Source organism: Eptatretus burgeri, chromosome 4 (assembly GCF_056783735.1).
Source record: "Eptatretus burgeri isolate ZD-2024b chromosome 4, Ebu_testis_v1, whole genome shotgun sequence".
NCBI classification, from domain to species: Eukaryota; Metazoa; Chordata; class Myxini; order Myxiniformes; family Myxinidae; genus Eptatretus; species Eptatretus burgeri.
In genome coordinates, this window is record NC_140964.1 from 120,229,276 (window position 1) to 120,246,199 (window position 16,924).

At 37.7% G+C, this 16,924-nt stretch overlaps 1 protein-coding gene across 1 annotated transcript in view; it reads left to right on the forward strand.

Moving 5' to 3' along the window:
• Window positions 1-16,924, forward strand: part of NOC4L (nucleolar complex associated 4 homolog) — a 134,706-nt gene that overhangs the window by 98,379 nt on the left and 19,403 nt on the right. Inside the window, exons 12-14 of the mRNA XM_085879898.1 lie at window positions 1,797-1,960; window positions 3,517-3,599; window positions 3,784-3,897. Of these exons, the coding sequence (XP_085736024.1) occupies window positions 1,797-1,960; window positions 3,517-3,599; window positions 3,784-3,897 (361 nt within the window). The remainder of the gene's footprint in view (window positions 1-1,796; window positions 1,961-3,516; window positions 3,600-3,783; window positions 3,898-16,924) is intronic.

A 16,924-nucleotide genomic window follows, 5' to 3' on the forward strand; every position in this document is an offset into this window, starting at 1 on the left:
ACTCTGTACAAATTTCTACGTTTAATGGAAACCTTATTCATCGAGGATTGAGAAGAAGAGGAATTTAAATTCATAATAGTACACCCATGCATGAAATGTGGAAGTGTTTGTGTTGGGTTCGTAAGAATTTGTTTTCTCTGCTTACTTTACTTCCTGATTGAAAAAAAAATTGTATACCACGTCAAGGTTCATATGAGAGCTAACACACAACGCACAGCAAGGGGGGCATGAGACAAGAGGGGTGTGGGAAGGACAAAACAGTGGGAAACAGAGACATTAGGAGATCTGTGGAAGGGAGAGGGATGGGATGGGGAACTTGGGGTATACAAGATGGACAATACAGGGACTTTCAGGAAGGAAAGCAGGGAATTTGAAGGAGGTGGGCTTGGGGTGAATTAACGGGAGGAGAAAAGATCGAGGATTTGGATGGGGGATGATAAGAGATGGTGGTGAATAGCTGTTTTGAAGTCATGGAGGGAAGAATGGGATTGAATAGAGTGAGGGAGTTTATTTCAAAGGCGGAAAAAAAGGAGGAATGAAAGAGTGAAGGTGAGCAGCGATTCGTGATTTTGGTAGTTTTACCAGAAGGGGTTGTTGGCGGACCTTGAGCGCCCTGCGAAAATATGGTGGGGACAAATCAAAGACAGAGTGGGGGTGGGGGGGGTGAGACCGGAGAGGAGACGGTAGAAGACAGACCACTGAGCTGCCTGTGGTGAGAGAGTGAGATGCCCAAAGACTCGGCCTCATCTTGGGAGATACCAATGATATGAAAAATCCTTGGTTTCCACAGTGTGAAGCCGAGAAAGGTGAGAGGCAGGAGCACCAGCCCAGAGGGGAGAGTAGTACTCCATCAGGCTGCAGACGAAAGCTTTGTATGTGGTCAGGAGTTCAGGTGGGCCGAGGAAGGACTTTGCACGACGGAGGATTCCCAGTCCTCATTCGCCGTGAGCACCTCATTTGCTTGCTGATCCTGCGACTGGCTTTGGAGGCCAGGTTGGAAATGTGGCTTTCCCAGGAAAGATAATGGCAGATAGTGAGACCCAGAAGCTTGAAAGAAAGGACTTCTTCCAGAAGATTGTTGAGAAAGTAGATGGGGGGGGGGGTTCCAAGTGGTCCTTTCGGAGACACATAGTGAGAGTGTGAGATTTGTCAGGATTGAAAGACATGTTCCACGTGTTGGATCATTTTGTGATTTTACCCAGATCTGCAGTGAGCGAAGAAGCTGCTGCATGTCGGTCTGAGGGATGACAGATGGTATGGCAGAGGGTGGAGTCATCAGCAAAGAGATAAAGAGGATTTTCCAGAGTCAGAGGGATCATTGATGAAAACCAGAAAAAGAACAGGGCCCAGAACGCTGCCTTGAGGAACTCCATTCTGGACAGGAAGAGGGGATGAAAGAACTCCATTTAGGGCCACACGTTGGCTGCGACAGGAGAGGAAGTTTGCGAGCCATGAGTGGAGATGCCATCGGAAGAGAGTTTGGTGGGCATGGCAGGGTGCCAGACTGTGTCAAAAGCACGCGATATGTCTAGGGATATGGCTCTGATTTCATGTCTGGCATTGCTGATTTCTCTGATTGCTGACACATCCAGTTCCTTTAGGGCTTGTGATTCAATACAAGTTGAGATTCTTTAAAGGACCAGCATGCCATGTGTCTGTGGTGTGGTCTTTATCCTTGTATTTGATGTTAAATGATATTCAATGAACAACTGTAAGCCAAACCAATAAAATGCCTTTAATGGTTTGACTTCCATTTGATGTCATCCCAGACAATAACACACTCGACTCACTTACAGGCACCTTCCAGCTTACCTCGTGGGAGCTTTTGTGAAGCGGTTATCAAGATTGTCCCTCGTTGCACCTCCACACTCCTTGCTGCTGATCATGCCTTTCATTTACAACCTGCTTCGCCGGCATCCAGCCTGTCGTGTACTCCTTCATAGACCAGACGGCCCAACGGGTACGCACAGCTCAACTTCTTCATTCATGTCAAGTCAGGTGCAGTGCTGTTAAGTTTTCATTGAAAGTGATTTATATCTGCCGTGAGGCTGTTGCTGTGATTTGTCAAGTTTTTCATTGACATGAATTCTCTTTGAAGCTTTACAACATATTTTTGCGGTTCTGTAAAGTCGCATGCCTCCAAGGCAATGGCACACAACATACAGCAATCCAATGGCAGTTATTTCAATAGTATGTGTATTAGTTAGTCCTTTCCATATTTCTAGTGGGTAAAGGGGAAAGATGCGTTACATGGGACTCCTGCAGTTAGACTTCTTCGACCTTTTTAATCCTCAACCCTTGCAGTTCTTCCACTCTTTTGTTTATACCCCTTTCTCTCACATGAACCAAGCAAGCGCGCCGCGAGCACCTCATTTGCATTTGTGCGCCAATTTTCCATTCAAAACTGTGCACCAATTCTCAACCGCCATTTCGCCTCAGACCTTCATTCCACTCACGAAACTATACCACGCTCACCACAACCACTTCATACGATTACTAAAAACTCATACGACTACTTTGGTACGACTCGGCTGGGGTTCGAACCACCGACCTCCCAGACTCAGAGCGAATGCTATAACCATTGCACCACCAAGTGTTATTATGAGGCAATAGAGCTTGTCAAATTGTAAGACAATATAAAATTCACACGTCGTAGAATTCCTACAACATGGAAGAAATTCCTGGACAATTGAAAACCTCACCTCATGTGCTGATGGTCACCATTGTGAGGAGCTGTTATTAGAGAAGTGTCAAACCAAATGGCTGTGATTGACATGCATATTCTCCACGATAATAAATAGAGGTTGTGTGTCTGTAGCTGTGTCAGCAATATTAACTCCTTGATTGGTTGCATCACTGACCAATTGGGCGTGCCCGTTTTTCCCAGCATCATTGTTCTTGTCCATTGTTATCATGTCTGTCGGCATCGGCAAACACTGGTCCATCTAAGTGGTGCGGCCAATCACACGCATTACTGACCTTGTGTTTCCTCACCTCTCACAGTTGTGATTACGGTGCATCGTCTTTGTCATACACTTTCCTCACCTCGTGTTTCCTCACCTCTCACAGCGGTGATTACAATATTGGTGATTATGGTGCAGTGTCTTTATCAAACGCTTTCCTCACCCCACATAGCGGTGATTACGGTGCAGCGTCCTAATCACACGTGTGTATTTTACACCTTGTGACTCACAAGGTTTCCTCAGGTGGGTTTCCTTCACCCTGGTGATTACTGTATTGATTGTGGTGCTATCCTTGACAGTTTTCTGCTTCTTTGACTCCCCAGAGACGAACCAGCCATCCGTGTTCATTTGGCCGACGCGCGTACTCCCATTCGGAGGGCGGGTGTGCCCGCTGATATAATAAATAAATAAAATTTGTGTGAAATTTTTTATTTTCCTTTTTAAAATAAAGTTTGAATCAAAATAAGGAAACATCTCTGACATGTCAACAACAATATTGTCCATCATGGAAAAAGCACATGTCTAAGAATGCTATTTTGTTTTTGTCTTTTAGATTTGGAGAAAGATCCATACTTGATGGACGAAGATGATCCAATGAAGAGCCATGCACTGGAGAGCTCTTTGTGGGAGATACAGGTGGAAGCAATTTCTTACTCTGCAACATTGAAAAATAAACTTTCTTTCTAAATATCCACAAAAATAAAGCTGTGTCGATATCCAAGACGAGACAATAAAACAATGATTGGGGAAGGGTGTTTCGTCTTGATGGAATGTTGAACATTTTAAATTGTTTACTTCTCTTCCCTCCTCCCCCACCCAGACGATGCAAAATCATTTCCATCCAACAGTGGCACAAGAAGCTCTGGCCGCTGGGCATCCCCTACCTGAGAAGGAGCAGGAGCTAACTGATCTGCTAGAAATGGGGCCACAACAGGTGAGATTGGTGTTTTGCAATGGCGTGATCTGGAATGAAGCTTTGGAATGCTCAACTTGAACTCCAAAGTCCTTTTTTAATTTCTCTTTGTGAATACTTGTTTTTGATCTTCATTCCTTCACTTTCATTGCCTTCGTAGAGAGGTGTTAGTCCTCTTGCTTTGAAGAATGGCACACACCCAAAATGTCTCTTCACGTTCGTTTCCATGGCGCTTAGCGTAACTTTCTCAATATTTGGTTGAGAAAATCCATTGTCATTATCTTTTCCGCCGACGCACGCACTCTCATCTCTATTTTTTAAAACAACAACAAACTCGTTTTTGATGTTGAGAGTGGTGTTTGTTTGGCATACTCACCACACTTGCCAAGAGCAGGCTGGCAAGAGTGAGCAGCCATGGTAACACTGAACAACAAAAATTTTTTACTGGAGATGTGTAAAGTGATTTAGACTAATTTGGGTACGCTGATTTCAAAAATCATAACCGTTTTGCTGTATCACGTCAGGATTTTCAGTAACAGAAATATTCCCATTGCCTAGAAGTCAGGATTTCAATGAAATTTACAAAAATTCATTTATTCATTTATTTCATCATGAATGCTTCAAAATTATAGAAATTACAGAAAAACTCCACTAGAATGTAATTAAAAATGCTTTAGGCATTTGGCTTTGCGTTTGTGCTGCTCTGTGTCAGTTTCACGATGCAGGAACCAGCAGAAATCGCCCATCATGTTCGGGTTGTGCCGCCCTTGGTAACGCGTCTCCATGAGTGAAATCTCTTGGTGGAATCGCTCGCCGTGCTCGTCCGAGACTGCTCCCAAGTTGTCAGGGAAGAAGTTCAGGTGCTGGTGTAGGAAATGGATTTTCAGGGACATCCTGGAGCCAAGTTTCCTGAAGGACTCCAGCAGCTGCTGCACTATTTCTTCATAGTTGTCCGCGCGCTCGTTCCCCAAGAAGTTGTCCGTCACAGCTTTGAAGCTCCTCCACGCTGCCAGCTCTTTGGGGTTTGGAGTTGTCGGAAAAGTTTCGTCCTTCATAATCTGTCGGATTTGCGGTCCAACAAAGACACCAGCCTTGATCTTGGCCTCCGACAAGGTGTTGCCAAACTTTTCCTTGAGGTATAAAAACCCACGCCCATTCAGATCCATTGCCCGTACAAAACTTTTCATCAAGCCGAGCTTTATGTGGAGTGGTGGAAGGAAAACCTTGGCTGGGTCGACAAGGGCGACATGCTTCACGTTGTGTCGACCAGGTACATGCTCTTTTCGCTCTTCCCAATCTTTCTTCGTCCAGTGATTCTTGTCGTCTCTGCTATCCCAGAGACAAAGGAAGCACATGTATTTCGTGTAGCCTGACTGCAGCCCTAACAACAGCGCCACCACTTTCAAGTCTCCGCAGATGTGCCAGTTGAAGTCATTGTACTTGATGGAATCAAGCAGCTGCCGCATAGTCTCATAGGTCTCTGTCATACCGAACGCGTGAGCCAGTGGGACTGATTGTTTCTCGTTGCCATTGTGGAGCAAAACAGCCTTCAAGCTGTTCTTCCCCGAGTCGATGAAGAGGCGCCAGTCTGCAGGATCGTGATCACACCCAAGTTCTTTCAACAGACCGTTGATGTCACTGCAGAATGTCATCGTGTCTTCCATCTCAAAGAACTCAGCCATGTCTCTGTGACGTGCTCTGAACAAGGATATCTTGGTGTTAGGTTCAAGTAGATTCCACTGCTGCAGCCTTGATCCAAGCAGCTCTGCCTTCGCCTTTGACAGCGAGAGATCTCTTACAAGATCATTTAAGTCTCCCTGGTTCAGAAGGTGTGATTCTTGAGTGTCGGGTTCAAAAGGTTCATCATCACCATCCTCTTCACCACTGCTTACAGCTATGTTCTGATCAGCTGGAGGTGTTGGTACGGGGTTCTCGTCATCATGAGGCACAGGTTTACGAGCAGAGACGCAGTCAGCGTACTTGATGTGACCTTTATTCTTCTTGTTGAAGCCGGCGATGCTTGTGCAGCAGAAATAACAATCATCATGATGATTCTGCGGCTCACGCCATATCATGGGCACCACAAATGGCATGCTCGCGCGCTTGCCCACCAACCACTGAGTCAAGGTTGTGTGACAGCTTGTGCAGCAGATGTGTGGTGCCCAGCTCTGTTCTTGGTCCCCCACCTTACACCCGAAGTAGTGAAAGTAGGCGGCCTTCATTTTCACTGCTGTAGATATACTTCGCTGTTGATCTTTTTTGGTATACCGACCACAGACATAACAGAAGTTGTCAGGATGATTGGTACAGGAACGCCTACTCATCTTTATCTGAAAGAAAGAAATATAACACAAGTTAACAACAATTGTACGAAATAGACATGTTAAAGACATATGTAAATTTCATTGAAATCCTGACTTCTAGGCAATGGGAATATTTCTGTTCCTGAAAATCCTGACGTGATACAGCAAAACGGTTCTGATTTTTGAAATCAGCGTACCCAAATTAGTCTTAATCACTTTACACATCTCCAGTAAAAAAATTTTTTTGAAATTTGTTGTTTAGTGTAATCAAAGCTACACCAGTCTGTGGAGGGAAAAAACAAATAGTCTTTAACCATTCAACCAAACAGCCAGCTATAACAAACATGTATGACCAAATATATTGGCACAGAAATGAGATATGGAAGGTTATGAGTTGGCAACCATTTCTTCGGTGTCTGTCTGTGTGCCTGTGCGTTTTCTGCCTTTGCCAAAAGGCACAGCTCATACCCATCCAATAACACTTTGCACAGTTTTAAAGAATTGTGGAGTTTCTCCATCAGTCAAATGTCGAGTGCATGAGGAGACATCAATGTACCTTTTTCATACATTTCAAAAATTGGTAGACAATGAATGTTTTGTCTTGTTTTGTTTTTAACCTCGGGAACCCAGGTACAATAGATCGGCCTACGATGAATATGCAGATGAGCATAGACATGACCTCGGTCGGCATCAGCTTTGCTTTCACATTTGCAGCCACTGAATTTTTAACCATTGTTGCATTAAACTTATTTGACGATTGAATTTTACCAACACACGACTCTCGTTGAAACTCTTGCTGCAGCACAGTGATGCTGAGCGAGTCATAATTCCGAATTTCACTACAAACGTTGCTCTTTCTGATGCGGCACTGCAATGATAGAGGTTTCATACTTTTTCACACTACTTAAAGGTGTCTTCTCCAATTTAAGTTATTTTTTAAGCCTACCTTGTAAACTTTGCTTTGGGACATTTCTTAATGCCAAATGACCTGGTTCATGAGATGGGTCGAACCATACCGCCTTGTGTTAACTCACAGTGGCCTGCAAAAGTATTCACCCCCCCGACCAATAATGCCACATTGAGATTACAAATTATGTCGAAACATTTTCTCCAAATGAACTTTTTTATTCAAAACTGAAGATATTGTCGCAGGGGTGGCTGTCCCAGATTAGTAGGGTGAATATACTGATTCTGGCTCACTTTTCCCCATGTAAATGAATGGGGGATTTTCAGTGATTCATTTTTTTTTTCCCTAAAAAGTAAACCCCCTTTTTATCCCAAGGTATATTTATTTGTCTCCCCTTTTAACCTGGGGGCACTCTTTTCAAATAACCAATGCAATAAGATAAAGATTTGTTCAAGTAGTAAAGTAGAAATATGATTTGTTAAAGGTGATTCTAAAGAAATATCTGAAACGTAAGCCTTAGGGCGCTCTTTTTCAAATAACCAATGCATATTGTTTAGCTCACTCATTGAACCTATAAAGATTTGTTCATTCTCAAATTCCTTCAATAGTTTAATTTTCTTTGCACAATAATCCCCATCTAAAATATTTAAAAATAAAACATTTGAATCTTTATATTTTTTAAGATACCCCTTTTGTGCCATTATGAAATGATAAACTTCTCTTAATGCTCTTGTTTGACCACCTCCTGAGCCACATATCATTTTGAGATTATGGTAAATTGTTTTTCCATTGTTCAATTGAGAACCATCAAAGTTTTCAGTCCATTCAAGGATATTAATTTTTTTCTTTACATCCTCGAACATACTAGTTTTTAAATTGATTCGCTTATTTGTTTTATTTACCTTTGTTTTAGTTATTTTTTCAATAAGACTTATTTAATATTTTTCACATTCATTATGTTTTCCATTTATATACCAAGACTGAGATTTTCTCCACTCTTTAGTTTGACTAATACTTGGTTTGACCATTTATATATTGTGAAAAAACATGGCGGTAGCCCTTAAAAACCCTAACCCATCTTCCCATCGTTAAAACACAATCTATTCTACACACTCTATCATACAATATCCATATGGAACACAATCTTTTCCATTAGCTAAAATAAATCTCTTATCATCAAAGGCTCCTATTGCCTTTTTATTTACCTCTTCACTATATATGTTATGTTTATAACTTCTTATTGTATTCATTTTCCGATATTCTTCTTTCTTATTCATCAAACAATTATAATAATTTCTAAAAGTTATTGATTTCTTTATTACATATTTCTTTATTCCCTTTAACCTCTTATCAATCTGATCACCATACTTATAAGCATATGCCTTTGCTCTCAATCCAATAAACTCACTCATTACTTTTCCACCCAACTCATCCTTAAACTTACCAATAACCTTTTCATTCTTTTTTGAAAATAACTCACTCTTCTTACTAAAATTACTTGTATCATATACTCCAATATTTTTCTTCATATCGTTATAAACATCATCAGTTTTTATATCTAGGATAAAACTATCAGTGTCCATATACAACAATGAAACATTTTCACCATACTCTTTCTTTAAGCCATTATACAAATAATCATACATCAATATCTTTGATAAATCAAGAACTGCTGTTCCAATATAAATTGGTTTATTCATTACAATACTTTCCTTTTCCATATGAATAGCAGAAAAGTTCTCTGAAAAAACCTTTTCTCTCTTAAAACTTGGTTTATTTATCAATCGAGAAGCTTCTTTCTAAGATGTTGCAAATCTAATGTTTTGCCTGTTTCTAACATTCTCCATTGTCTTTCCAAAGACAGAATTATTCATCAATTTATAGAATTCCCCTTCAAATTTTACTTTTGTATTTGTTCTCATATCTGTATTCAATTTAATATACTTTTTCATCCAAGGACTTTGTTTAAATTTTAAAACTATGAATTTTAGCTACTCTCAATCCTTCTCTCAAAAACTGTTTCAAGCTTCTCTGATGCAAAACATATCCCTCTTTATCATAGAATGTTGTTAATAACTTTTCCGTTGATTTGCCTTTAGTATTAAAACTTTTATGATAATCACTTAACCATTCTTTCTTTGGGGTTTCTTTCTCACATGCAAAAGGAAGGTCTTTATGCTTATTATGAAGATCACTTGGGTACCTCAAATCAACTTTAAAATAATAACCTTCTTCTTCCTCATTCAATTCCTCTTGAGAAGAAATAACAATACTCATCAAAGCCTTTTCATAATCCTTTTCTTCCACCCACTCTAATTTACCATAAGGCAGAGATTGAGACATTGCCCATCCATACAAATTATTAGCATCAAAAATCATCAAATAATTACTATCTTTTTCACTATCATAATTTGGAAGATATTTATTATTTACTTTAGCATATCTTTTTGAACATACTTGTGATATTCCACCTCTCTGAGACTTCTCAATCATCAAAAGCATATCTACATCACTGATTAAATCTATATCTTTTTTTGTAATTTTCAACATTGCACTCCAAGCTAAAGGCGCTGTCACACCTTGACGTTTTAGCCAGCAATGGCAACATATAAGAAATGTATGTAAAACGTTGGCGTACGCTGAAGTTTTGAGGGTTTTTTTTAATAGTTTTGGTCGTATTCATCACGTGTTGGTCGTATGCATAACATATTAGTAACGGGCACAGAACGTTTCGTTGTCTTATAGATAACTTATACCAACGAATGCTTAGCCTGTTGTCGGCGTTCACAACCTATGCCCAACGATAGTTTTACTTAGGCATAGCGCGCTGCACGTATCACTGACGAACTCGTGGTGTAGCCTGTTAAAAACCTGCCGCACGACGATTTAAATCATAACCGCCTGAAAATTGGAAGTGTCAACATCGCAGTCACACCTTGACGATTTAGCCAGCGTATGCCGACCTATGAAAAATGTGTCTAAAACGCTGGCACACGTCGAATAAGGTATGGGTAAGTTGTGTATACGTTAGGAGCACGTTGAAAAACAATGAAGTACGCTGTCATATTCCGTGGTACGTCTAGTACGTCGTGAAATTTCAAGCATGCTGAAAATTTTACGACGTACTCGACGTATGGGTCACAAGTTCCGCATACGCTGGCATAAGTTCTCGGCACGCTCTGCGATTGTTGACACACTTCGGACACACGCTACTTGTAAGTTACTCATAAGTCAAAACACGTCAAGGTAATGTTTAGCATACCCGAAACTTAATTTTTAACCTACGAGTAACATGCTTTGAACCTATGAGTAGCGTGCTTTGAACCTATGTGTAACATATCTCAAACGCACATTGTCGTATGTAGACAAATTTGATTGACGTCTTCCGGACGACCACAGAACTTACTGAACGTGTTTCTAACTTACATCTACAGTATCATGGTGATTTGGCAGCGTTTATGGGAATTGTATATACAAATGGGCTTCACAAGAGGAACCCGTCAGTGTTCCAGACTCCATATTGAGTAGATGTCAATGTCAGTAGTATCAGTAGTAGTAGTAGTATTAGGTGAGCGTGTCAGTAGTAGTAGTAGTAAGTCCATGTCAGTAGTAGTAGGTGAGCGTAATGGGGAGGGTGTGGGTGATGATGGATCCTCATTGCGTCCACGAATCGGAGACTACTTTGCACCATTGTTCGATGTTCTTTTCGGCTAATTTTTTTTTTGTCATTCCCACGATGAACTATTTTTTTGTTTCAGTTTTTAAAGTATTCAAAACGACTTGGAACAATGCATAATGTACTAGTAATGAACACAGAACGCTTCTATAATTATACATAAGTTATACCAACGATTCATTAGCGTGTTTTAGGTGTCCACAACCTATGCCCAATGATAGTCTAACGTATGCATAGCGTGGCAGCGTATCATCGACGATTACGTGAGGTTTTCTATTCATAGGCTGCAACTTCACTTTTAATTAATGCCTGTCACTCGCCTATTGTTTTTGGACGCTGGTGCTCAGCAATTGAAATTGTTTCCATTGAACGAGTTAAATCGCTTCCACTCGACTCTTGAAATGATTTACACTGAACGATTTAAATAAATGGCTGTCACTCGCCTATTGATTTTGGACGCCGGTGCTCGGCAATTGAAATAGTTTTCATTGAACGAGTTAAATCGCTTCCACAGCACTGCAGTCATGGCACCAACAGCAGCAGGCTCAGTGCCAGCCTCATGCCAGGCTCAAGCGGATCCCTGTAAAAGGTGTACCGCTTGGTTATCCTTGGACCCACTCTGGCTAGCAGCTCGTCGAACATCGTTGGGGGGCATTCACAGGAAGTTGCTGAAGAATGCATGGTCCTCGTTCCAGAGTTACACCATGAGCTGGTCATATATGCCGTAATGGCGTCACCTCCCGATCCATGGTCTCACCCAGTTCCTTCTCCTCCGTTCACGTCTTCTTCTCCCTGCTCTATTGGCACGCAACTGGTGCAGTGTCAACTCGATGAGGTTATGTTGATGTTTGACGACAGGTAGGTATTGTCGTCTCAGCCTTGCCGTATCCTCCATCTCTCGGAATGACATGGACACGTACTCACCACGAAGTCTAAAAAAAAAGACAGGTGCCTCCTGCGAAGCCCCTTTTTATATTCCAATTCCCCTAATCGCTGCCAATACGCCATTATACGGTATCTGTAAGTTAGAAACGTGTTCAGTAAGTTCTGTGGTCGTCCTGAAGACGTCAAATACGTCTACAACGTATTTGTGCATAGGACATGCTTTACAAATAATTCCCAAGCACATTACTCATAGGTTATAAATAAGTTTCGGGTACGCTAAACATTACCTCGACGTGTTTCGACTTATGAGTAACTTACAAGTAACGTGTGTCGACGTGTGTCAACGATCGCATAACGTGCCTACAACTTATGGCCAGTGCAGCGGAACATGTGAGTCATACGCCGGCATACGTCATAAAATTTCAAGCATGCAAAAATTTGAGGACAACCCAAAAGTACAACGTTTAAAGTCAGCGTACTACGACGTATGGCAGTGTTTTTCAGCGTGCTCTTAACGTATACAAAACGTACCCATAACGTATTCGACGTGTGCCAGCGTTTTAGCCAAATTTTTCATAAATCGGCATACGCTGGCTAAATCGTCAAGGCGTGACAGCGGCTTTAACCAGGAGCTGTGAAATAGTGGGCAGGAATCTAATCCATAACAATTTTTATTATGACAGAGTGATCTTAAAGCTTCAAACACATCAGCGAACAATAAAACATCTGTTTTTAGATACATATCATGATATTCTTCAAGGTTCTTTATCTTAAATATTTTCCAAATTTCTTGTGCGTGTTTATATTCCTTATCACTTATCTCTTCTTAATAAAGGTTATTATAGAAACTTTCTTTTGAAGGAAGTTGTGTTTCTTTAAATCTCATAAATGAATCCATAGAATCATAAGGATAAATTCCCTTACTTGTAAGAATTTTCTCTTTACTTTGAATTTCATTCCTTGTTTGAATTTCCTCTCTAGTTAGAATTCCCTCTTTAATCAGAATTTCATCTTTAATCAGAATTTCCTCTTTAGTTAGAATTTCATTCATTGTTTGAATTTCCTTTATAATTAGAATTTCATCTTCAGTTAGAATTTCTTCATTAATTTCCTCATTAATTAGAATTTCCTCTTTACTTTGAATTCTCTCTTTAATCTGAATTTCCTCTTTAGTTAGAATTTCCTCTTTTGGAAAGAATGAATTAGGATTTGGAAAAGACCCCGTGGAGCTTAGATTTGATGCGAGGTAGGCGAGTGGTGTTCCCATAAACTTGAAAGAATCTAGAAGCCTAATACGAGTTAAAGGTTTTGTGAATATCATTTTTGTAAATGAAATATACTTTTGACTTGTGTTTGTTATGGCAGAAATATTTCCTGGTGTTTTTAAAAGTTCATTTATAAATAGATGTGTATCATAGTTGGCGCTGTTGTGAAGAAAGACTGGAATAAAAGAAGGAAATTTATAATTAAGATTACAACAGGAATGAGCGGGACCTCTATATTTACCAGTAAGATGACAATGATCCCTAACTTTAGACTCCTCAATTTCCTCCTCACAAATATGACAGATATTCTTCTTTCTAAATTCTAATTTTTTCTTCTTCGGTTAATGTCATCGGTTCATTTGTTTCTTTCATTAATTTTGTTAGTCTTATACAATCCTTTTCTCATCATTTTACAAACTCTTGTGAAGCTTTTTTTTCACTATAATGTTCAAGTTTATTTTACTTTTCTCCAACAGATGATTTGATATAAAAACAGAAACCACAAGGAATATGTTTTTGATATTTATTTGTATGTGATTCTTTTGGATTAGGAGAAGCACTATTTATCTTTTTTAGGACAAATTCAAAATCAGCATATATCACAAATGGGTGCATGATAGATTTATTATAATGTTCAAAAGAAATATTTTCACTAGGTTTTGGCATTGTAATTACAGCTGATTTATGATTACTACAATATTTTGAATGTTGTTCTAATCGTTCTTTGGTATGAAATGAATTATGACATCGCTTACAAGGATATATTTTGTTTGCTGTTCTGAATACCTGAGAAGAGATTAATCTTGATAAATTATTGATGTATGTATAATGTGAATTCTTTCCAACACTAAAATATAAAAGATCAATGTGTGTTTCTTCATTTTTATAGTTGTTTGAAATTTTTAATATTTGAACTTTGTTTGTATCCGTTAATCCATATACATTGATAGAAAGATTATTCTTTTTCTCAAATTTAGGAATATCTGTTTGTGGCATTGGGAATTTAATATCTTTAATGTCCAATGTATTCTCATATTTCATATATTGTTTTACTCTTTCTGAATTACAATTTGGTGGATGGACGTGAGCAAGAACAGACCAGAGAAAACATTTATTTCATTGTTCTTAATATTAACAACTGCCTTCTTTAGTTTTATTTCTTTTGGTAATTCAATATAAGAAGAAGCTTTAAGAGGGTTTGATTTTAGAATGTGTATATCTAAAAAGATGATTTTTTAAATATTAAATCCACTTCCTACCACTGTATTATCAACATCCTCTTCTTGTCTTGATAGTTCTTCATAAATCCCACTATTCAAAAAAATATTGAAATGATGTTATAAAATGAAGATCTGTTCTCATATAAGGAGTTTGTTCTTCATCTTGTCTTTTCATATTCATTTTCACTCCCATATAAAACTTTAAACTTTTCATTTCTTTTAATGTCCTTTTAATAACTTTTTCAACATCAGGTTTCACTATTTCAATTGATTCAGCTATTGATGATGGACCAGGTTCTCCAAATTGAAAAAGCCTTATTTTTATATGCCCTTTAAATGCCCCATCAGTGTTTTCAACATAATAGTCTCCCTTTACTTTGAACTCATTTTACTTGTGTTTTTGTGATTGAAGGTGATTCTTATAACTACTCTTCAAAACATCCTTTGAGCAGATATCACAATGTTTTCTTTCCAACTCAAGAGGAGATATTTGATGAAATAGATTAAATGTGTGTTTGTTGGTTTGAAGGTGTTTTTTATAATGTTTATATTCGTGATTACAAACATCGCAGTACGTTGTATTCACCATATTTATATAATAAAACTTTGCTTAAAATAAAATTTTCTTGATGAAAATTTCATTTAATTTATAGGTGAATCTGTGCTTAAAACCATTTTATTCTCCAACTTTTTTCACTTTATAAATACAATGCTTCAAGACACAAAAGACAAGTTTCAATCAATGTCTTCATTTGTTAAAGATACTGAGAAATATGTCAAGGATGTAAAATTGAACAAAGATAAATGTAACAACTATTGGATAAAAACAATTATGGTGGTTAAGATGAGTTCTTCAATTTCTTTCAGTGGAAGGGCTTTCATAATACCTGGAAGAACATCAATTAAAGTATCTCTAACAAAAGTTTCTCCTCTCCTGGTAATATATTCAAAACTAGAAAAAGCAATGAAACAAGAAAAGTATCAAAAAATTAAAACTTATGGATGAAGCTTTAGAAAGAAAAGATAAGACCATCTGTAATATGCAAGGAGAAATTTGTATTTTTTTTCAACAACCCCAAAGATGTAAATCCTGATGAAATAAAGGATGTTAATATATCAGGTGAAATGACATTTCGTTCAATAGTAGTTAAGGATCATTTTAAAATTACCTTTAATATAAAAAATTTTGTAGTTGAATCTGGTAATGAAAAAAAGTATATAGATATCAATGGTAATGTTGTTTATACTGATTAATTATGAGTCAATATTCAACTGAAAATTTTGAAAGTATAGATGATTCCGAAGATGAATTTTAGTTTAAGTAAAGTTTTACTTTATAAATATGCTCGACTTCCCTGATTCTCCAGATGACAAATTTGAGAATTGTCCTGTGTGTGATAGAATAAGATTAAACACAGAGTCAAAAGCCTATAAACAATGTATATTCTGTGATTATCTTCGAATTAATGATAATAAAAAAGAAAATAATTCTTTTAGATTTACAACAAAAATGAATTACTTTACAAGATTGATTAGAGAAATGAATGTAAAGTATGAGGGTGATAACACACCTTTCCTTACAAGGGAAGAAACTGAACGTTTTCGAGAAATGTTCAAAGGATTGTTGTTATATATTATTCATGGATGTGATTTTCAGGAAAATATCAACACAAGATATTGTAGAAATAAAATAATGGATTATCTTGAAATTAAACCTGAACTTAAGATAAAATATAGAGTTTCTAAAAAGCCAATAATAAATTAAATAACCTGTTTTCCAAATATATAAATGAATAATTTTTTACCCATTTGGGAAAATAAGATAAAATTTAACAATAATAAAAATCTTCCAAATTCATTAAGATGTCTCATAGTTGGTTCAAGCGGATGCAGAAAAACCTGCTTACTTTTGAAGATGCTCCTGACTCCCAACTTTTTAGATTATGATAATTTAATAATTTTCACAAAGTCGAGTTATCTACCAGAGTATCAACTTCTCTCACAAGGTTTTAATGCTGGTCTTCAAAAAGAAGATATAATCGGTTTATTTAAACTTCAAAAAAACCTTAATGATTATAACATTGAAGACTTAATACAACTATTTTGTGATACACAGAGATGTAAAAAGAAATCAAAACCGGTAACTTGTATTCTTAGTGATAATACGGATGATATACCGTCTCCCCATGACTTGGATAAATCAAAAAGAGAACCTCGTTATCTTTGATGATTGTGTTAATGAGAGAAACCAAACGGTAATGGATAGCTACAACACAAGAGGGAGACATTGTTCTTGTAATTGTATTTATCTTAGTCAATCGTACTTTCAACTTCCTCGTCGTTCCATCAGAAACAATGCTAATACTTTTATTTTATTCAAGTTAAATTCAAAAGATATAAACAATTTTTGGAGAGACAATTGTTCTACATTATGCAGTAAAAAAGAAATTGTGGATTACATGAAGCACACGACTGAAAAATATAAATATATTGTTGTGAAACAAGATGAGATATTAAATGATATTTTCCAATAAATAAATGGATGCGAAAGAAAGAGCAAGAAGATTTAAGGAACATCAAGAGTTGGTTTCAAAAGTTGTAAAACAACAGGAAGACATAAAGAAGAAACGCAGACAGAAACTAACGGGTGAAGAAGCATTTGAAAGAAAACAAGAGAAATTTTTAAAACCACTTTTAAAAACTTCCAAAGAAAAAATTGTAGATGTTTCCACAGTTCTCACATTAGAATATACTCCTAAAAAACTTCAAATGTTAAAAGATTTTGATCAAAT